Source organism: Oryctolagus cuniculus, chromosome 4, assembly GCF_964237555.1.
Source record: "Oryctolagus cuniculus chromosome 4, mOryCun1.1, whole genome shotgun sequence".
Lineage (NCBI taxonomy): Eukaryota > Metazoa > Chordata > Mammalia > Lagomorpha > Leporidae > Oryctolagus > Oryctolagus cuniculus.
In genome coordinates, this window is record NC_091435.1 from 80,700,291 (window position 1) to 80,724,487 (window position 24,197).

At 40.3% G+C, this 24,197-nt stretch overlaps 1 protein-coding gene across 33 annotated transcripts in view; it reads left to right on the forward strand.

The window, feature by feature from the left end:
- The window catches only part of KALRN (kalirin RhoGEF kinase), a 783,799-nt gene that overhangs the window by 511,342 nt on the left and 248,260 nt on the right, over positions 1-24,197 (forward strand). For all 33 annotated transcript variants that reach the window (XM_051859217.2, XM_051859218.2, XM_051859219.2 and 30 more), the window contains 4 exons: positions 3,985-4,051; positions 4,637-4,746; positions 18,694-18,763; positions 21,029-21,118. In XM_051859217.2, coding sequence (XP_051715177.2) covers positions 3,985-4,051; positions 4,637-4,746; positions 18,694-18,763; positions 21,029-21,118 — 337 coding nt within the window. The remainder of the gene's footprint in view (positions 1-3,984; positions 4,052-4,636; positions 4,747-18,693; positions 18,764-21,028; positions 21,119-24,197) is intronic.

Below are 24,197 nucleotides of genomic sequence, written 5' to 3' on the forward strand. Positions count from 1 at the left end.
TGTTCTTTGTGTCAGTCCTTTTTTCAAAGTTTCTGTGTCTCTGCCATTTTTCCCATTTGTGGCCCTTGTCACCAGAAGTCTAGATTATTTGCCAAAACTGCCCCGGCCTTCCCGCTGCCTGTCCCTGACAGTTCACCTGCACAGTGATGCCAGATTTATCCTTGTGATGTTGTGTTTCATCATTGCTAATACTGATACTCTGCCTACCACCACCCCAGTAAACTACTGTTTGTGTTGAACACCCTCTCAGTGCCGTTCACACATCTTCTCATTTGCTCTTCCTAAGCAACTTTCCCCAAGCCACACAGACAATAAGCAGTGAAGCCAGAATTTACTTTAAAATTTATTTATTTATTTAAAGGCAGAGTTAGAGCATGCAATCTTGAGATCTTCCATTCACTGGTTTACTTTCCAAATAGCTGCAAGGGCCAGGAGCCAGGAGCTTCATCTGGGTCTCCCACATGGGTGGCAGGATCCCATATACTTGTGTCATCTTCTACTGTGTACTCAGGCACATGAGCAGGAAATCTTACAGGAAGTAGAACAGCCAGGACTCAAACCTGTACTCGTTTGGGATGCTAGTGTCACAGATGGTGACTCAACCCACTGTGCCATAATGTTGTCCCCAGAGGCAGAATTTAAACCAGCTCCATGTGACTCTTTACCACTCTGTATACTGTGATTCATTTCCATGTGTCTCTTACCAGCTCCAAATTAGCTCCAAATTTTAAATGGCTTTATACTGCTTTATCCACACTCCCTGAGGTGCTACCATTTGGCCTCATCTAAGTCAATCTTTTTAAAGTACTTTCCAGTTCAAATGACATGCTTCAGTCAGATCACTTCATCAGCTCCTTTCCAGTGTAGGAGTACATTGTACATAGTTGTTCGTGTAACATTCTTAACCTGGAATCCTCTCCTTTTTGTTTATTCCTTTTCCTTCCCTGTCCTTCCTTCCTCTTCCCTTCCTTTTGTTCTTTTTTTTTTTTTTTGTCTGTTTGATTCTATTTTCTCCTGTCTGTATCCTATTGGTTATTTACAATCCAGCTCATATTCTATGCCTCTATGAATTCTTTATCTACAGCATCTACTGTCATCAGTCCATTCTTTTCTGAACCCCTGCACTTATTTTTTGTCTACAGTGATTCACATTTTACTTATTCAGCTGATTCCTTGGTATATTTCTCTAACTATTAGACTCCTTGAGGTCAAAAAAGTATTTTATATGATGTTGTATGAACCAAGGGCTGAGGGAGTGATGAATATAACATCATTAATTGAGAAAAACGTGCAGAAGTTAACAAAATAAGGACTGGTATGCAAAGTCAGAAGCTGTGTCCCTGGGGGATTCTATTTGTTCATTAGGATCACTGTGACCAGGTGCCACAGTTGACAGCAATGTGCTGCCTGATAGTCTGAAATAAAGGTATCTACGTCGTTGGTTCCTTCTGAGGCTATGAGGGTCAGTCAGTTTTCAGGCCTCTCTTCTTGTTCGTAGATGGCTGTTTTCCTGTTTGCATGGTGTTCTGCCTGACTGTATGTATGTATGTGTGTGTGTGTGTGTGTGTGTGTGTGTATATATATATATAAATGCTGCATCCAAAGTCTCCCCTTTTGTAAAGATGCCAATTATGTTAGGGCCCACCCTATTCCTATTCCACAGTGATTCTGTTTCCAAATAAGTCAAAACTAGGGTGTTGTGGGTAAGGCCACACAGCTCAACACATGATAGGAAGGGGAATGTGGATCCTACACTTAGCTAAGTCCTCCTCCTGGGCTACTTCTGGGGCACCAAATATCTGGAAGAGGGTAAAGGAGGTGTGGGGAGAGCACAAAATGGGAGTGGAGGGTAGTGGAGATGGAGTGTAAAGACAGGTGAAACTGCAGGAGGCAGATGTGAGACAAAGAACAATGCTGGAGAACCCTCAGCGATGGCATCAAAGGGAATATTTCAAGGCCCAGCAATTCATGTTCCTTCTGATCTTCCTTCTTTCCTAGTTTCGTAACCATTTATGGACCGTTTAATCACTGAGTGTTTAACCAGCACCTACCATGTGGTGGGCACTTTGCTTACATGTTCCTGTTTAATCCTTGCGGCAGTTCTGCGTGATCAGCTATTTCATAAGTAAGGTGTTAGAGGCTTGGAGCGGCAAATCCTACCTCTAGTAAATGAGAAAGCATAATTCAGCTGCTGTTGGAAGCTTTTGCACTTTCCACCCTACCAGTGGAGAAGAATAGGAAGATAGCAGCTAATTAACTCCTGCAGAAGAAAACTTTGAATCACTACTTAAAATCTTAATAGGCTTGTGCTAGAACAATTTATTGCTTTAAGGAAAAATCCCACTACATAAGGGTCCAGGAAATGGTGCTCCTTGTTTAATATTTCTTGTGAAATTTCCAGCAGAGGACATTCTCAGATACTGTTTCTCAAAACTTTCCTGTGATAGAACACTTGGAAATAGGGATTCTTGTTATGAACTCCATGAAAACTGATATAGAAAATATAAATGTATAAATATATGGTTTGTGCTAAATTAGATACCATATGCCAACTAGGAAGCACCATTTCTAATAAAAATTTGTGGAAGAAAAAAATGAAGTAGCTAATCCTACAATGAAGCCACACAGTGTAAGTTGAACAGGTGCTCGGGGAGACTGCTATTTGGGGACCCAAGAGGGAAAGAACCCCTAGCACTCAAAGATGTGTATCACACACTACTCTTTATGGGAGACTGAAGATCAGCAACTTAGCATTGTTAATTTACGCTGTGCTTGTGATATGCCCTATGCACATTGGTTTATGATATAAATCGACCCCATTAGAAAGAGTGCCTAGGGACAGGTATTTTGGCCTGGTGATTAAGATACCACTTGGAATTCCCACATCCCTGTCAGAGTACCTGGGTTCAAGTACTGGATCCACTCTTGATTCCAGCTGCCTGATAACATACACCCTAGAAGGCAATAAGTAATGACTCAAATAGTTGGATCCCTGCCATCCACATGAGAAACATGGATTGAGTTCCCAGCTATTGGCTTTATCCTGGCCCAGCCCCTGCTATTGACAGCATTTGGGGAGTGAACCAACAGATGGGAGCTCTCTGTCCCTCTGCCTCTCTAATAAATATATAGGTTTTAAAAATAAGTTCTATAATGGATATTTTTAAAAGAAAAAAGTATAATCTAGGGCAGAAGTCAGCAAATGCAGGTCAAATTTGAGCCATTAATTGTTTTATATAGTCTAGAAGCTACGAATGATTTTTTTTCCATTTCTGAATTGTTGAAAAAATTATGACACAGAAATCAGATGAAATTAAAATTTCAGTGTCCATTAATAGTTTTCTTGGAACACAGCCATACTTATTTTTGCTTAAACATTGTCTATGAATCCTCTTGTGCCACAGCAACACAGTTGAGTGATTATGTCAGAGACTGAATGGCCTACACATCTTTCCCATCTGGCTCTTCACAGAAAAAGTTGGTAACCCCTGATGTTGGTGATAATGTTGGGATCTTTTCCTGGCTTTAAAACCTGGTTTCACTTATAATACTGGGAATTATTTAAGTCTACAAACTGTACTGAACAGATACTGTCATTCTGGGAGCTGTAAGAGGAATGGAGGCCACTAAGACGCAAGCTCTCCAGTTGCTGAGATCTCAAGTGAATAGTCCTGCATCTTGTGCACACAGGCAAGTGCACATGTGCAAGTGAGGGCTCCTGTCTAGCAGCACAGAATCACAGAAAGGTAGGACCAGGATGAAAAAGGTAGAGAGAACATGGAAGTGGCTGAGCATAGACTTGTTTCAGGGGATGCTAAGCAAGTGATCAAGGTGAGAATGACTCAATAACAGAGGGAGGAGTTTGAAAGAAGGGAGAAAACAGGACATCCAAGAATATCATAAATGCTGTGGAAGGGAAGTGAGGTGGAAGGAAAGGGGGTAATACACCTGTGACCAACTCTCAGTCCCTGTGTTGCCTTCTAGGTTCATCATGGCTGAACTACTCCAAACAGAGAAGGCTTACGTGAGGGACTTGCACGAGTGCCTGGAGGTAAGTCCTGTGGTCATCAGTTCACAGCTGTCTTAGAACAATGACTTCCTTGCCCGTGCCTGGTGCTTGAGCAGAGCTCATCGCTCTTGCTGTCCTCTGAAAGAGTAATGAATGAAAAGCCAGCCAGAGGAAATCTGTCTCCCAGCATCAACAGTAACTGCATGAGAGTTTAAAGTGTTTTTGAAAAGAAAGTTTAAACTTTTCTCAGACTATAGTTAGACCAAACAAACAAACAAAAAAAGTATATTAGGCACATCAATTCAAAAATAAAAACCAGTGAGCTCAGATTGGGTCTGACCTACCATGTATGCACACTTATACACACTCACACTCACATACACACACTCAAACCCAAGCACATTTAGTAAATAACAAGAGTGTTAACAGGGTTTGTGTTCTTGGTAAAGTTTGGGATGATGAAACGTTCAGATTTTATTTCCTTCTGTTCTGCTTGATCAACATTTCTTTTTCTAAGCTCTATAAGCAATTCTGGTCTGAGTGTCACCCACAAGCGTGAGGCTGCTTGTGCTGTCAGTATTGCATGTGGCACTGCTTGCCAATGACCACACTGTTGCTGTCTTACAGACCTACCTGTGGGAAATGACCAGTGGTGTGGAGGAGATCCCCCCTGGGATCCTCAATAAAGAGCACATCATCTTTGGAAACATCCAGGAGATCTACGATTTTCACAACAAGTAGGTTGGTGCAAGGTTGCAGGGCCATAAATACAGAGAACAGGCTTCTCAACAAGCGATCCAAGCTACTTGGTAAACCGCGCCCGAGGAAGACTTGTCTGGTCAGTTTTCTTAGGCAGCTGCTTTCTCACTATTGTCCAGACTTCCTAGTGGGGGATGATGTCAAGTATCCCTCAATGTCCCTCTCCAGTTCTCTGCAGAGACTAGACTGGCAGCATTCTTACGTCCCCAATCAGAAAAGTTACCAGTGAACAAATGTAGCTTGCCCTCACTAAAGCTTATGGGAAACCCACACATTACAATTCATCTGAAGTTAATGTTTCTACCTTGTGGTAGAAGTTTTTTGTCAACCTAAATAGTTCCTCCATCCTCAACTATCCTATCATTCTGACCTTTAATTAAACAACAACGATTAAAATAAATAAATAATCAGAGTTCTTAGCAAAACAAATTTCTTTACAGCATATAGAGGAGAACCTAATTGACACTCTGTATTTTGTGGAAATAAATAGAGTCACAGAGCCCTAAAGCCTTACAACTCATTTTTTCCCACCTCTAATTTGATTTAGGAATCTTTTTCACAGTATACAAAACACATTTATTGCTAATAGAGAGTCAGCAAGAGCATTTATAAGATTTATTATGGAAACAACCAAAGATGACAACCTAGTTTCCAAAATACAAATAAAGGGACTCTCAAGACAGGAGGCAGAATACTGGCATAAAGTCCTCAAGCTCCCTCAGGATCCTGTTGCAAAGAGGCACCAAGCCAGGCTAATCATGTTTTTTTTTTCTGAGCTAAGTGGAAACCCAGGAGATAGAACAGTCAGCTTTGAGAAGTCGCGAGGAGGCCATGTGCAGGGGGGTGGCAGCCACCTTGCACAAGTCCCTGGCACAGCTCTGTCTGAGGGAGCTCTCTACAACGAAAGCAGTGTTCTTCTTCTGCACTGTCCCATTCAGCAGCCACTATGTATCTGATGCTGCTGAACACTTGAAATGTGAATAATGAAGGACTGAGTTTTTAATTTATTTAATTTTTATAAATTTAGATTTAAATGTCCACGAATGGTGAGTGGCCACCATATTAGACAGCCTAGCTCTGGAAAATCAGACCTCAGTATATCCCAGTGCTGAGAGTGACCAAGAGGCAAAGGAAAGTTGAGTGTAAAAAGATCCTGGGCTCTGAGAGGTCCAAATATGGCACAGAAAGTCACTGCTCTCATCGACTCCTGATGACTAAATCCCTGCTGTATCATCAAATTACATCAACCTAAAGACAAAAGAAAATCTGTGTCTCCCATGTATGCTAACCCTGTCAGATCAAGGAATGATCTATTATAAAGGGGGTAAAAAGACCCTTCTGACCTTCTTGGATAGTTAATAAAAGTTCATGGTCCTTTTTTTTTTTATCACAAATTTAACACTCCTTATTTGGTTTGTCTGGAATCTCCAGACATAAAAACAATCTGTCCACATGCCTATCTTTAATACAATCCCAATAAAGCCATTCTTGACCATGGATCCCAGGTTCTATAACCTGAGCCCAGCTCAATCTATCCCATCCCCTGAGGATATCTGAGAAGACATTGCACTAGCAAACAGCAAGTCGTGTTACTTTACTTCTCTGACTTACAATCTTTTGGCTTAGTCAATCCCCATATTCTTACATATTGACTAAGCATGGAATTCAGGCACTGCCTGCTACTTTTGCCAAATCCATTTATAAAGGGAAAAAGTGAAGATTACCACACATCTTATTCTGGCTTCGTGTTATACTCTAGCAAACCAAGGCAAACAGTTCTGAAGTTTTATGAAGAGCTAAAAATCCACCCATCACTTACAAAATATTTTTTAAGAAACCCTTTAAAAGATGAAATTTAACCTATAGAATGCTGGGTTCTATAAATGGAGGAATACATTTAGCTCTCAGAACACAGCTACCTAGCCCATTAACTATTTAGGGCATCATGAAGAAACAAGATGAAAATATAAGCTAACCTCTTAGCAACAAAAGAGATGTCACAAAGGTAAAGTTCTTGTCTTTTCACAGTTGCGTCTTTCTGTCCTGTAACAGACCCTTTCCCTGTTGGTTATATGGTTTCCATGCCCATAGCAATACAGAAGTAGCAAATAAGAATTGGTAAGTTTAGCAAATAGTTTGATATCAGCAACATAAAGAAAAACCTGAGAAGAAAGAAGACATAAACCACACACACACACAAAAAGTAGTCAATAAAACCAAAGAAATCCTAGTGGTCAGAGACTGCTCAGTATTGATGCAAACCATGTTCCATCTGTCCTACTGTAGGGCCCAGTAGAGCTACAGTATTACAATATAGCATAATTATATTTAAGACTTTGACTATATCTTGCCATTCTCTCCTAGCCTGTAGGGTTTCTGATGAGAAGTCTGCTGTGAGTCTAATTGGAGATCCTCTGAAAATAATCTGCTGTTTCTCTTGTGCACATTTTTTTTTAACTTTTATTTAATGAATATAGATTTCCAAAGTACAGCTTATGGATTACATTGGCTCCCCCCCCCAATGACTTCCCTCCCACCTGCAACCCTCCCCTTTCCCGCTCTTTCTCCCCTTCCATTCATATCAAGATTCATTTTCAATTTTCTATATATACAGAAGATCAGTTTAGTATACATTAAGTAAAGATTTCAACAGTTTGCACCCACATAGAAACATAAAGTGAAAAATACTGTTTGAGTACTCGTTATAGCATTAAATCTCAATGTACAGGACATTAAGGACAGAGATCCTACATGAGGAGTAAGTGCACAGTGACTCCTGTTGTTGACTTTACAAATTGACACTCCTGTTTATGGAATCAGTAATCTCCCTATGCTCCAGTCATGAGTTTCCAAGGCTATGGAAGCCTTTTGAGTTCACCAACTCTGATCATATTTAGACAAGGTCATAGTCAAAGTGGACGTTCTCTCCTCCCTGGGATCTCACTCACAGAGGTCTTTCATTTAGGTGTTTGTTTTTTATTTTGTTGTTGTTGTTGTTGTTGTTGTTGTTGTTTGCCAGAGTGTCTTGGCTTTCCATGCCTGAAATACTCTCATGGGCTTTTCAGCCGGATCTGAATTACTTTGGGGCTGATTCTGAGGCCAGAGTGCTGTTTAGGACATCCGCCATTCTATGAGTCTGCTGTGTATCTCGCTTCCCATGTTGCATCACTCTCCCCTTTATTTATTCTATCGGTTAGTATTAGCAGGCACTAGACTTGTTTATGTGATCCCTTTGACTCTTAGTCCTTTCATTATGATCAATTGTGAACTGAAATTGATCACTTGGACTAGTGAGATGGCATTGGTACATGCCACCTTGATGGGATTGAATTGGAATCCCCTGGTATGTTTCTAACTCTACCATTTGGGGCAAGTCAGCTTGAGCATGTCCCAAATTGTACATCTCTTCCCACTCTTATTCCCACTCTTATATTTAACAGGGATCACATTTCAGTTAAATTTCAACACTTAAGAATAACTGTGTGTTAATTACAGAATTAAATCAGTAGTATTAAGTAGAACAGACAAAAAAAATACTAAGAGGGATAACGTATTAAATTGTTCATTAACAGTCAGGGCTGTGCTGATCAAGTCACCGTTTCTCATAGTGTCCATTTCACTTCAACAGGTTTCCTTTTTGGTGTTCAGTCTTGTGCACATTTTAGAATCTTTTCTTTATGTTTTACTGTGGAGAGTTTGATTACAGTGTGTTATGGTGAAGATATTTTCTGATCATGTCTATCAGGAATTTTATGTGCTCCCTGTATATGGATGTCCCTTTCTCCAAATTGGGGAAATTTTCTGTTATTATTTCACTAAAAAGGCTTTCTAATTTTTACTCTCTTTCCACATCTTCAGGAACTCCTAGAACCCATATGTTGGGTCATTTGATAGTACCCTGTAGATTCCCAACAGTGTTTTTTAGTTTTCCAATTTCTTATTCTTGTGTTTGGTCTGACTGTAGAATTTCCTGTGCTTTGTCTTCTAAGTGGGATATTCTTTCTTCTCCTTTGTCGATTCTATTGTTAAGACTCTCCACTGTATTTTTTATTTGTTCTATTGAATTCTTCTTTTCCAAGATTTCATTTTGATTTCTCTTTAAAATCTCAACTTCATGTGAAAAATTTTCTTTCATGTCATGTAAGGATTTCATTACTTCGTGCATTTGCTTCTGATTATTTCTAAGTAATTCTGTGATCAATTTTTTGAATTCCATTTCTGGCATTCAAGCTCATCATCTTCACAATCTAGTATTGCAGTGTTGTGTTCTTTTGGGTGTGTCATGTTGTCTTCCTTGTTCTTGCTTCTTGGATTGGTGCATTTGTTATTTGGCATTTGTGGGGGTACTCATTGGTTTCTTTGATTTTTTTGCTGTGGTGGCTTTTATCTTTGCACTTCATCTGATTGGATTATCATAGTGTCTGCTTTCAGAGAATTCCTAGAGGCATGTGGTGGGAGTAGCAAGGGAGCTCTGTTCAGTGCTCTAGGATGAAGGGCATGTCTGAAGTGACACACCGAGGTTTGGGATGGTAAATCTCCCTTTTTTTTTTTTTAAATCAGAGGGGATGTTTCTTCTTGTCTTTTGGCATAGACTCAGCTGAGCTCCTGTCCTCAAAGGAGACCAGTGCCTGGGTGCTAGCCCCAGTGAGTATATTGTCTTCTCTGACACAAGGACCACACAAAGGATCTGTACAGTCCTCAGTATAAGCTCAGATCCCCTAGAAATGTCTCTCGCCAGGTAACCAGGGGGCCTTGATCATGTGGAGCCTCCCACAGTGAATGCCCAGTGCCCACATCACACCCTAAGTCCTCCTATGCAGCCTCAGTGTTTCCACAGTCCTGGCACACAAACCTCCCACAGTCACGAGCACCCAGCACCCTGTCTATTCTCCCCACCAGACTCAGGAGTCTCTGCTTGGCTGGTTGCTGGGTGCGGACACGAGCTGGTGCAGCTGTTAGGTATGTCCAAAATGGCACCTGCTCTCTGTCAGCTTGTTACAGGATGCCTTTGCAGGATGATCGGGGAAAGACAAAACGTGGCCCTCCTTGGTTTTTTCTCTAGTTTGGTGGGTACACTGTCCCCTATGGGGTTCCAAGCTGGATTCCCTCTAGGCTCTTCCTGAAGCTTTTTCGCCAGTGGTTTGGGCTGCTGCAATCTGGTCTCACCTTGCTCTCCAACGCTGGTGCAGAGGTTCTCAGCTGGTGGGATCTTAAGTTGTGTGAGTCTTCACCCTCCACTTGGGTCTACTGTGTTTCTCCAATTTATGTAGAGTTTTCTCTGCTGTTTCTCCCTAACTCTTCCCTGAGACTGTACTCTTCTCACTTTTTTAAAACTATTTTCTCCTTGACTCGAACAGCAAGCTCCCTCCCAATTCTGCTATCTTAATCTACCCCCTAAATGGTCACGTTTTAGTCTGAAAATATCAAAGTGTTATTTTTAAAAAAGATAGATTAGTTTTTATTTATTTGAAAGACAGAGTGATAGAGAGAGGAAGAGAGACAAAGAGAGAAATCTTCTATCTGCTGGTTCATTCCCACAATAGACGGACTGTGAAGCCAAGAGACAGTAATACCATCCAGGTCTCCTACTTGGGTGGCAGGGGACCAAGTACTTAGACTGTCTTCTGCTGCTGTGGCAAGTGCGTTAGCAGGGAGCTGGATAGGAAGCAGAACAGCCAGGACTCCAACATGGGTTGCCAGCATTGCAGCTGGCAACTCATCCACCATGCCACAACGTCTGCCCCAAATGATTCTTTTTAACCCCAGTTGTTCAGATGTTTCTGAAGTTTCAGTTAAGTACTATTCAACAGAGAAACATACTCCTCTCATTTCTAATGCATAACTCAGGTTATCCAAGATACAATTTTATTACAGATAAAGTGTATTAGAGACTGAAAGATTGAAGGTGGGGGGCAGACTAAGTAACACTACCTAGATAACCTAATTAGTTCAGTCCCTAGGAAATTAGTACCTACACCAAAAGTTGATTGGTAGATATGTTACATACCTCTGCTAGGTAGTATTTATCCATCTAAATGGTACCATTTTGAAAAATGGCATCTAAATCGAGTGTACGTGATCTGTTTGTCTTTGTAGATATTGAATGGATGGTGTGAGTGTTTAGCCTAGCAGTTAAGATGCCTGTGATCCATATCTGAGTACCTGGGTTTGATTCCCTGCTCTAGCTCCTGATTCCAGCTTTCTGCTAATGCAAACCCTCTGAGGTAGAAGAAGTTGGGTTCCTGCCACCCAAGTAGAAGACCTGGATTGAGCCTAGCCCCTGCTGTTGCGGGTATTTGGGGGAGCAAACTAGCAAGTGGGAGCTCTGTCTCTATCTCTGTGTCTCTCAAATAAATAACATCTTAAAAGATGTAAAGCATAAATATTGAATGGAGAAATTCTCAAGCACCAAGAGTTCTATATATAACAATTCAGTGTATAGAATTTAATATCTATAAACAGTGATTTTACTGCAGAGTGGAGGTTTAAGTGGAATGATCCTTAGTTTTGCCTTCCACCCTCCCCATTTTATGCACATCTCTTTCCTACAGACCTGAATAAAAAGATCATGAAATTTGTTTATCCTCAGAAGAACTAGACTCATTTCTATTGCATTTTGCTAAATGTTCCTGGAGCACTCAGAAAAATATTTATTTCATAAAGAGACCCCGCAAATGGTAATGGTTTTGTTGATGCAGTCTTGCAGTCTTCCCATTTTACCTGAATTAGAACTTTTAAGTCAAGGAAATCCTTAAGTTCCATTGTTAGATATGCAGCTTTGGTAAGGACATCCTTTTGTTTAAAATGCACACTGCCTTCGGTTAAATCTGAATTGCTTCCTTTTTAGTTATTTGGAAAAATGATCATATATAAGTCTAAGTAAGTAATAACGTTTTCATAAAATCTCCACTAAGATTCAGAGGGTCCTCTTAACCATCATATTAAACCCTCTATATCTCACCAGGAGGGGGCCGAGCCTCTGGTCTGTTGTTGAAGGGCCAGTTATATTTCTGTTTTGGGGAATCCTGTGCTTGCTTCATTTTTCTACTGAGTTGTTGATTTTTTATGCAATTACTAGGAGCTCTTTGTAGTCGGCGGGGGGAGGGTAGTTCTTTGTTGATAATATGAGATGTAAATATTTGTTTCCAGTTGTCTTTTAACTTTGGTTGTGGTACAATTTTTTAAAATATTTATTTATTCATTTATTTATTTATTTATTTATTTGAAAGGCAGAGTTGTAGAGAGGCAGAGAGAGAGAGAGGTCTTCCATCCACTGGTTCACTTGAGCCGATCAGAAGCCAGGAGCCAGTAGCTTCTTCTGTGTCTCCCACGTGGGTGCAGGGACCCAAAGACTTGGGCCATCTTCTACTGCTTTCTCAGGCCATGACAGAGAGCTGGATCGGAAGTGGAGCAGTGAGGACTCGAACTGGCACCCATATGGGATGCTGGCACTGTATTTCTATCCCAGACTAACATTTTCGGTGTGAAATGAAGGGACAGAACCAAGTGATTTCCATGGCTCAGCCCGGTTGATCAAACTGTGCTGGAACTGTCCCAAGAGTAATCTAACACCTTCTGCATGCACGTGACTTTCCATTAGCTTGGTTTCTGCTGCAGTGTGCTAACCAGCTGCCTTAGTCTCTGCAATCTAAGGCCACTTATATTCTGAGGCCTGAATATGCCTGTTCATTAATGGATTCTTTCAAACTAGTCACTAGCTCTCTTGTATGAAAGCAGTAACCCAGCCCTGATTGGTCAGGAGGCAATGTTCTGGACCTACTGAAAGTAAGTGAGCATGGTACCTTCCTCCCCACCCTACTTCTCACCTTAAATGTTCTGTCTGCTGCTCGTTGTTCCTCTTTCACCTCTTTCTTTGGCCCCCGTCCTTCCGCTTCTCACCACTGCTGACATTCCAACACGCCTGTGCACACACAAGATCATCCAATGGGAGGTCCCCTTTAGTTCCAGATATATCCTGGATGTAAAGATTGTCTACTGGAGGGTTGTGAGCCCCCCTGGAAGCCACGAAACTATAGACCTAATTTACAAAGTGAGTTGGAGTACATTTGGAATGTGCTGTCTCCATAATATTCAGTGACAAAACTCAGAAAAGTTTGTATCAAGACATGCTTCTTTTCCCAGGATTCTGTACAAAGCCAGAGGGAAGCATTTTCCACATAAAGTAACTGTATAATATATTGCATCATAATGACTTAATGGGCTAATGGCATTGATTAGATTTAATGTTTCTTTAAAAGTTGTGTTCATCTCTGCAGGATCCCCATTCATAGAGATTACTTACTTAGCTTGTTTTTCCACAATGTTTTACATGTAATTATTGAAATAGTGAGGGTTGAGGAATCCCTGTAGAACAGCTGAGGTGGAACATTTTGTTATATGTGGAGACTGTTGTGACATTGCGCTTTAATTTAAGCTCATCATGCATTTTTGAAGTTTGGTGGAATGAGGTTGATCAGGCTCATCCAGGCTGTCATTTTCATAAGCTTCAGACTAAAAAGCAAAATAGAATTTATTATCACCACTTACCTTCAACAGTGACATTCAAAAGGTAGGGAATATCTTCCTCAAACTTGTGAATTGATATGCCCAACACACACTAAATATTTATTTTAGCTCTTAGTTATTTCCCCCTAAGTGAAATCCTTTAGAGAAGATGTAGGGTTTGCCAGCCAGGAACATGCTGGAATCTGGAGCATCTGCCCTGAGATGCCCAGGTAAGAACCAAACACGTTAGAATTACCTAGGAAGCTTTTCTCCCAGTGCAGATGCCCAGATCCTAACCTCAAGAGAAATGCACAGGCAGGTGTAGAGAGTACTCAATAGGGTTTTCCAAGAATGTTCCTTGAGACAAAGTCTGATGGTTGCCCAGAGATGTTGCAGTTGCAAAGAAGTTCAGAAGCATCATATGCTGTGTCTGCCGCAGAGGTTCACAAGGTACCTCATTATGCTGTAACATTTTGGAAGTGCTACAGTAAAGAACCCAGCTTAACCCAGGGTTTCCAGAACTTAAATGATAGGTGATCTTGGAATTGAAGTCTTGTATAACACCCAACCAAGATGTGTGCTGAGATTTGGTTTAGGAGAAGGGAACCTACTATAGACTTTTCAACAGGGGCTTGGTGAGGGAAGCCCCTAAGGTGTAAATGAACAGGATTTGGGAAGAGTGTGTGATATGTGTGTTTATCTAAGAAAAGATGAGTTCATTATGACTTAGAAGCAATAGATCCTGAAGAACAATTGTTTATTTAGTTCCTACTGTTGCACAAAGCCCTCAACTGGGATCTTTAACAGTGTGTATATATTAAATCTTCATAACTGCACAAGGTAGTTACTTAAATATGAGGAAAATGAGGCATTGGGAGACCCCTATAGCTGTGAGCTCATGTGAAGTGTGGTTCTTCACCTCGGGCTTGGTTGTAGGAGCAAATGAAGGTGAGATCTGGGATAGCGGGAAGGTGAACTCTCAGTGGCTATTGGTAAAATCTTCATTGTATAGAAAGGCCTTAAGCCATGCATTTAATTCAATTTGTAGTGTTTTCATTTCCTGAGAATTTTAAGCTAAGCATTTTCCCATGAGTTTTTGGTAACTGCTATCACAAGTCATGGTGTTACTCTAAGTCACCAGCATGGTTAGGAAAATTGTTAGCACTGTCTTCCTATACATGGATTATCAATTCTGTAGCTATAAGGACCACTGTTTGTTTAAAATTTATGTGAAGTGATCAGGCCAGTTGACTGTTGAGTCATAAGTCATGGAAACAGTAAAACTCTCCGAGACATCATAGATGACCTTGGAACATCTGACCCAAAAACTGCGATTTTATATCCTTTGTGCAGAGTCACAATCCAAGCTGTTTTACCTTTAATTTGACTATTTTCAAAGGAGAATGGCCTGTATTGCATTTGAGTCAGTGTTCAGGGGAGTGAAGATGTCCTGACACCCTACAAGCTGAGAGCATTTATCTTCAGGGCCTGGGGCCTCCAGCTTGTCCCCTTTCTCCTCACCATCTCATCCAAGATCTCTCTCCTCTTGGTCCTCTTTCCTTTAAAACTCTGTGTTCTCCCACCAGTCTGTGTCCTGTAATGGCTCATCACATTTTGTAGCCCCACTTGCCAGCCAGCTGAGTCTGTCCCTCAGGTGCTGCTCAGCCCATCCTGGCTCAGAACTGGGTCTCCGTGCAGTGTCTTTACAGAGATTCATGTTGAAGGCTGGTGTGAGAAATATGAAGGATAAAGGATATCTCATTCATTCTGAAAAGCTGCTTCAGATTACGTTGCATATTATGTAATTTAGTGTTCCTTATAAAAAAAAAAAGACTAAGTAGAATTTAGGTCCAGGTGGTGAAAAAGTTAAATATATTATTATATGTATATATATATACACATATGAATCCATATGTATATACATATATATGTAGGTATATGTATACACAATATATATATCTCCTCTGTGTATGTGGTGATGAACCGGATTGTTTTCTTTGAAACAAAAAAGTATATCTCCTTTTGGGACTTGAACCAAGCTTGATCCTCAGTTATTACATTTATATTTTAGAAGGTATATTAAATACATATTAAATTGTGTTACCTGCAGTGCTTTTCAAAGTATCAGTTAATGTAATGCCTTTTAACACTAAATTTGCCCTACAAGTTAGCATTTCTAAGCCTCACATTGCATTTTTAATTACTCCTGCTCCATGATTCAGGTCAACATACTCTAAAATTTACACATTAGGGGAAGGATGACTGCTATCAAATATATAGTTTTAAAGATTTACTAATTTATATGAAAGGCAGTGAGAGGGAGGCAGGGAAGAAGACAGAGAGAGGAATTTAGATGTTTCATCTGCTGGTTTACTCTCCAAGAAGCCGCAACAGCAGGGGCTGGACAAGGACGACGCCAGGATCCGGGAACTCCATCCTGGTCTCCCACTTGGGTGGCAGGGACTCAAGTACTCGGACTACTATCTGCTGCTTCCCAGGTGCATTAGCGGGGAGCTGCATTGTAAACAGAGGAGCCAAGACGTAAACTTGTCTCTCTAATATGGGATGCCAGCATCACAAGTAGTGGCTTAACCCACTGTCCCACAACACAGCCCCAAAACCAAATATTTTAAATGACTTTTATCTTATTAATAAAATAATGCCAATTTATTATAGAAATATTTAAATTACAGAGGAACAAAGAAAAACTTCATCTATGATCCCGCCAAATAGAACTTTCCAAATATTTTTAATGATGTGTATATCCTTTTTAAACTCCAAAATAACATCTTACTATGTCACTGGAGGGAAGCATAAGCAATACATAAATAAAATTTATAATACTTGTAATTAATTACAAAATATGCCTAAGTGTGTGGACAATAGGAGCCAAGCAAAATAAGCCAAATAAAATTTATGTTTTTCCTATGGCAGCATTAAGCAGTGGAATAATGCAGAACCACTTTATATGTTTTAATTTTTGTAGGTAATTCATTCACATGATTGTAAAAATAGAAATTAAATAGAAAAAGTAAACCTTGATAAATCTTCCCTACCAATATCTTCTGCTCTGTTCCTTCTCTAGTTCTATGGTAATGATTTTTATTGGTTTCTTGGATTGGAAATAATAATGTATATTCCTTTATAAGAGGTAACATATGATGGACAATCTTCTATACCTTGCATTTTTTTTAAAGAATATTTCTTTTTTTTGTTTTTTTTTTTTTTATTTTTTTTATTTTTTGACAGGCAGAGTGGACAGTGAGAGAGAGAGACAGAGAGAAAGGTCTTCGTCTGCCGTTGGTTCACCCTCCAATGGCCGCCGCGGCCGGTGCGCTGCGGCCGGTGCACCACACTGATCCAATGGCAGGAGCCAGGTACTTCTCCTGGTCTCCCAGTGGTGCAGGGCCCAAGGACTTGGGCCATCCTCCACTGCCTTCCCTGGCCACAGCAGAGAGCTGGCCTGGAAGAGGGGCAACTGGGACAGAATCCAGAGCCCCAACCAGGACTAGAACCCGGTGTGCCGGCGCCGCAAGGCAGAGGATTAGCCTAGTGAGCTGTGGCGCCGGCTATACCTTGCTTTCTGTACACTAGCTTGCTCTGGAGACCTTCCCCAGGAAAACAGAGAATGTGGCCATTTTTTTAAATAGCTACACAGTATTCAGTTCAGTAGATGTACTACAGTGTAAATACTTTGTTCATATACACCATCTTTTGCCATTATGAACATTGTCACTGTTGATATTCATATGAATGCTATCTTACAAGTGTAGATGTAACTATAGGAAATTTTCTAGAATTAAAATTTTGGAATTGGGGGCCAGTATCATGGCACAGTGGCTTAAGCCACTGCTGCATGACACCAACATCCCATATTAGCACCAGTTCGAGTCCCAGCTATTCTGCTTCCAATCCAACTCCTGCTAATGTGCCTGGAAAAGTAGTAGAAGATGACCCAAGTGTTTGGCCCCCAAATGGGAGACCTGGATGGAGTTCCAGGCCCCTGGCTTCCAACTGGTCCAGCCCTAACTGTTATGGCCATTTAGAGAGTGAACCAACAGATGGAAAATAGATTCTCTGTCCACTCCTCCTTCTGTCTTTCCCTCTATCTATAACTCTGCCTTTCAAATAAATAAATAAGTCTTTAAAAATTGCGCAGTCAAAATATAAGAACAGTTGTGGTTTTCATAATGTCAAATTCCTTTTTGTAAAGATTATAGCATTTTCCATTTCTATCAGTATGAGTCCCCAAAACTTCAAGTTATTTTTTATTTGAAAAACTTTGTGCAATTTTTAAAAAGCAGGTTTCATTCCAGTAATGCTGGCTTCTTAGCATCTTATATCCTCCGAACTCAAATCAATTGTTTAATACATTAATTTGAAGTCATTAGAATTATTTCTCCATGGCCTAGATATCCACCCTGGAAGATAATTCAGCAGTAATTCAACTCAGCTTTGGGGTATTTTATGACTTTTTCCTCCATTAAATTTCCTTTCTTATTGATGTCTTTATTATAAAGCATTAAATTGAATTCTTAGTTTTTAGCATAAACTGTGTATGAGTGGAAGAAGAAGGCTAAGAACTAGAAATAATCCAATGTAAAAGTAAATTTTCTTCTACTTTATCTCTCAGATTGTGGATGTTATTTTATTCTTTTTGGTATCTCTATTATTTAAAATATTTACCATGTGCTTAGATTACTTGTCTAAAAAATTAGGTTCATAGTTTCTGATAAAAATGGAAGGCCTAACACTAGTACAGTATTTCATTATTTTCATCCAAGAAGTGTTGAGTCCCTAAGGTAAATAATATTACTTTAAGTAGCATTAATTAATCAATTAATGTACATTTTAATGAAATTCATCCTAACATATTAAAAATGATACCTTGCCACATGTCAGTTATAGAATGAAAAAGCCACATGTAAATAATTGAAAGTTTACAGTAGTATTATTCTTAGACCCATGCCCCCCCCCCCACCTGTGGTCTCACTTTCCATGGTTTCGGTGGTTTCAGAAATAATTCATGTTTTAAATTGTGTGCTGTTCTGAACAGCGTGGTGAAATCTTGACCTGTCCCTCTTTGTCCTGCCCAGTATGTCATCATATATACACACTATATATGCTACCCATCCCATGGCATTTGAGAAAGGAAAAGAGAGGCCACATTTTCATAGCTTGTATCAGAATGCTTTGTTAGAATTGTTCTCTTTTATCTTTAGTTGTTGATTTCTTACTGTCTGTCTAGTTTCTAAATTAAACTGTATCATAGATATGTATGTATAGGAAACAGTATAGCATATACAGCATTCAGTGCTACCTGCACTTCAGGCCTCTGCTGGAGGTCCTGGGATGTATCTGCCAAGGGTAAGGGGCCAGTGTGCAGAGGGCTCTGATGCAGCCTTTCTCTCTCCTTGCAGCATCTTCCTCAAAGAGCTGGAGAAGTACGAGCAGCTGCCTGAGGATGTGGGACACTGCTTCGTTACCTGGGTAACCAACCTGAACTCCTCCTCCATTATCCATGCTTCCAGGGGCACACATGGTACCACTACTCTGGGTCTGGACTGAATATTGGTGTCACTGGTGGTCTCACACAGGGCAAGCAGCTGCAAAGGGGATTACAAGTAAATCTGCGAGAAATGACCCATCCCTCTGGGGTCCAGCCCTTAGATGTTATGTTTAAGCTCCACCTTGCATTCTCTAAGAACTTTCTAAAATTGTTTAGGACAGTGGAACAAGACTACCACCCATGGTAGAAGAACCAAACTGGCTCAGTCCACTAGTTATACTCATTATTCTTTCTGGATGTGGAGTAGTGAATTAGAACTTTTGGAAGCCACCTAACCACTGGTTATATGTTCTTCCTTAACAGGGAACAGACTCCTAGGGTATCCCAATTCTGACCTACAAAATTGGTGTCCACTACCCTCATTGTTGGCACTGTTGTCATGGGTACCAGGTGCTAATCGTGTAAACTGAAGCATTAATCTTCATTAGCATCTCCAGTGCACATTACTGATCTTCAGGGAAGTCCATTCGGGACACTGAGGACAACTGAACATGGAACTGTGTGCCCAGGGACAGGAATTGTACTTTTTAATAATTACCTAATTATAACTTCCTTTCCAAGTGTACTGATTCCCTTTCAAAATGTGCTCACAACTCAGAGTTTGTGCTGTCACCACCTTTATGGGGTAGGCAGGGCTCTGGTTCGGTTTTGTATTTTAAAGATGAGAATATCCCAGATGAGATAGAAGGTTAACTAGTCCACTGACAGGTAATAAACATCACTACAAGTCCTGCAGACTAAGGACTGACTCCCAGACACACATTGTCTACATGAGATCTTGATGATTGCTTCAAACATACTTTCGTTTCTTCAGGAAGTCTCATTCTGGCATTTACTTTGTTCTGTGTTCCACCTCTAAATACATGAGTCAGTGCCCAGCTTATATGAATGCTAACCAATAGTTTATGATCCCTTGCACAGCCAGAGGAAAACAAGATTGACCATTAAGTAATTTTTAAAGATCCTGTTTCATACGATTTGGAGATTTTCTTTATAATCAACGTTAAGTGTGATTTATGGTCATCTCTTAGAATGAGGAATAACCTCCTACGTAGTATATAGCCCCTAAAATTGTTTTCATAAAACCCTGGGTGACTACACAAAATAAACACCTTTTGCCAAGAATTACCCCAGGGTGACTTTCTTAAGTCTCATCATTTTAAAATATGAGTGCTGTACAAGAATGAAGGTAGAGGGAGTTTTTGGTAATGTACTAAAAAGCAATGGTTAAGACCAAGAAGCCTAAAGTCACGATGCCTGGGCTCCACCACCTTCTAACAGTGGAAATTTAAAGTCATTGAACCAGTTTGTGCCATAGTTTTCCCATCTGTGGGACAAGGATAGAGATGGCTTTCACTGCAGAGGGGTCTGTGAGAACCAAGTGAGTTAATCTGTGTGTGTCAGCACGGAGCTCACTGCCAACATAAATGAAACCGTTCAGAAGAGGACGTCATGCCAAATGTCCAAAGACTGAGAAGGGTAGCATTTTGCCAATGAGGAAAGCACTTGGTGACCAAAATATACACATCTTTCCCAGGGGAAAGTGTGTGAGGACCAAACTGGAGGTCCTTCAAAATAAGCAGTAAATTCTCACGCAATCATGAGGTTCTTGGCTTTAAGTAACAGCATGGTTAGGAGTCAGTATCCAGACCCTGCCCAGGGGGATCTCCCTACTTTCTTCTCTCATCATTGCTTCTGGGAAGCTGGCAATGATGGTACAGTTGTCTGACGTGTTCCCACAAACTCCCTCTAATGGAGACACTTGGATAACAAGTGGATCTGCCTCTGAGATCATATGTTATTTTCACCTTTGATTTTTGTTTTTAGAAAAAGTGCTGTGTTTTTTCAAGATGGGCAGCACAATCCTAGATAATGTTAAAAAGGAGAAAATTTCTAAATTCTGCAAAAGAATGCATTATGATGTATCACTGGTTTTTCGATTTATTTCTGGCACAGACTACTATTAGAATGAGCTCATTTTCAGCCAGCTTTATCTACCTACCAAAAGGAAAACAGCATCCTAAAGTCTGGCAGCAGACCATGGGCTAGATACACACAGAACATTTGCCACAGAAAACCCAGGCACCACCTTGAGGGTTTGATTGTATATCAGTTGCCAGGCCCAAGGCAGAGTGGACAGAAGGGAGCAATAGATGCTTATCTATTACTGTCTTTGTTCTTTGTAGGCAGATAAATTTCAGATGTATGTCACCTACTGTAAAAACAAGCCTGATTCCAACCAGCTGATCCTGGAGCACGCAGGCACCTTCTTTGATGTAAGCTGTGGTTTTCCATTCTTGAGCAATTGATGACCAGGTGGAAATGCTTCTTTGCTTTGGATAATGGGTATTTAACTTTGTTTCTCAATTTTCTTTGCTGGTCACTCCAAACCTTTATCTTATAGATAAAAAAACCTATGGTGTTTTTGCCTTTTGAAGTGTTTTTCTTAATTTTGATGAATATGTATAATTTGCACATTTTTATGGAATATAGTTGAAAAACTGATCCAGTGAGGCAATTAGCATTTCTCTTTCTTTATCTTTAAAGCTTCCAGTGCTTCTCTTCCAGTTGTGTATACAGAATACATTATTTGTTTACCTTTTGTTTTTACCTATTCATTTCAACTGCTGTGATTTGGATAAGGCAAATTTGCTTCCATGCCTCATCATCAAACCTAGTTATCATATATCCCATGACCAGAGGAGGACTACGGTGATGCAGCTGTTGATTAAGATGTTTCTGTTCTTCATACCTCCCTCCCTCAAATTAATGGTTCTCAAAATGTGGTCGGAGGTCCAGCCACATCAACCTCACCTGGGAATGAGAAATGTGAATTTGTGGGCCCTATTCCTGATCTACAGAATCAGTGTCTGGAATGGGACCCAATCATCTGAGTTTCAAGATGTCCACTGGACACCCACTGAAGTTTGAAAATCACTTTTCAAATGCAATTGTTTCAACGTTAGAATCACCTGGGAGCTTTGAAAACTGATACCTGATCCCATGCCCCAGATTTTCATGTGGTTGGCCTGGATATGCCTTAAGCATTGGGAATCTTTAAAAACTTCTGGTGAGAGAAACATACAGACAGGCTTTGGCATTTCTGCTACAATGGAAGCCAAGAGAAGAGAGTGGGCTATTTTCTTTATTGGATTTTGGGGGCTTTGTTTTGTTTCCATTAATTTTTTGATCAATCATGTTTGCATATATTTATGAAGTATAGTGTGATATTTGTATTCTTATAGGAGCATTGGCTTCCAAATCTTCCACCAAAACAAACTGATTCTTAATTCTATTTTTCCATGAACTTTCTGAAATGACCTCATATATATTGGGTAATGAGTAAGTGAGCATAATTAGCATATTCATCACCTTTAACTTTTCTCATTTTTTTTGTGGTGATTAATTACTTCAGATAGTTAGAAGAGAGGATGTTGAATGATTCTTTAGTTTTCATTGAGAACATATTCCTTTTGATGAATGGGGGGATACATCTATTTAGAACTGGTCCCCAAAGGGTGTAACTCTTGACTATAAAGTGAATGGAATCAAATGAGTCATTGCAGGATTTAGGAATGAACAAAAGGGAAAGATGAAATTAGGAAAAAGGGAAAGGTCAGTGACAGATTAGAGCAGTGATGGCTACTCTGATAGTCATAGCAGAAGTGACCAAAGCTTGAAATTCATTAGTTTTCAAAGACTATCAGTTTGCCTTTCTGCCTGACTTTCATACCTTCCATATGTGGGTATCTACTGTAGACAAGATGGTATACTAAGCCCCCTAGAGAATACAGACATTTAAACATGATTCTGGCACTCAAGTTTACAGAATAAACCTCTAAGCATATTTCTAGCCTGACAGGGCTATAACAGAAATGACACTACATGGCTCTTGTTCCTTGGTGACAGGATGGCACCTGAGAGAAGTTCCACTAGGAATAAACATACACAATACTTTTTAATGGAGCATTAATATGGAAATGACTCTAGGTGTTCTGAACTGGAATTTCTGGGGCTAGATTTGCTAAAACAGAAGAACCCCAAGGAAAGTGCTTCTCCAAACTAGCATCAGAATTTATTGGGTATCATATCAGCTGCTCTATACCACTAATTTCTGATTGATAATGTATTTCCCTTCAGGTGTTTCTGTTCGATTATTCAGCAACAGTATCCTGAGAGGCCTTCTCATGTCCTATGCTCTGAGCATGCCTCAGACACTTGTGCTTCCTTATCTGTCCTCACACTGTTCTGTGACTCCTACACACAAACACTCACGGTCTACTCTCCTATCCTTCAAAGGTCAAATGGTGCTTCCTGCACAAATCCTTTCCATGCATTGTACTCTGATAACATTTGTAATGATTTGCCTTTGGCGATTAAGTGTTGCTTTCTGTTATACACACAGCCAGCCCTCCACTATGAGGCCCTGGTGCTCTGATGGATGCCTGATGCATCTTACACCAAGCACACATCTTAGTGCCAGGCACTAAGCTGTATTTCCTTTAATCATATGTTCTTTATGCCGCTATTTCAAGCCAATTTCTAAACGTTGATAACTCAAATATACCTCAACTCTCTCACCCCATTTCCGATGAAGTGCCTAATGAGTCCCCGGTTTAATTGAGAAGGCTAAGGGAAACCAGAAAACTAGCACAAGTTCATCAAGTCTGGCCTGGGAGTGGGGAGGGAAAGCAGCAAACTTTCCTACTTGTTCCCAAAGCTTTCCAGAAAGGTAATCTTGGTAGTTGCTTATTTCTATTCCATTAAATATACTATAGATATTCTATACGTGGGAACCATCTATTCCAGGCTCTCAATCTATAAAAGAGATAAAAACTTAATAAAGGCAGTCTCTCTTTATCCATTTTTATAAAGAGAACACAAAAAACTGAGATCCTAGATAGGCCCACACATTCGCATGATCCAGAATGTGATCTCGTGTTTTGACATGAAACAATATGGGTGCGGCATCTGCTGCCCTGTTGATTGCTGAGGCTGGGTTGGTCCAGCTCCTGGGCACAGTCCCTTCCTCACCGCTTCGCGTACAGAACAGTGTTCCTAGAGCCAATTTAAGGCAGAGAGAAGAACATCCAAAGTGTGTTACTGCCTGTGATCTCCTAGTCCTGGAACCATGTTTCAATCTCTGCATTCTCTTGGTATTCTCCATGAGATCCAAAGCTCCCAAATAAATTTAAAAGGCTCGTTTGTCCCAAGAGACAAGTTGCCAGCTGTTTTTGCCCATCATCCTGAACAAGTCCTGCTGTAACCACACACCACTAGGGAAGAGGTAAATGAGTGGGGAAAATACTACTCTCTGGGACAGTTGACAGAAAATGGGGTGAATTTTAAATTATT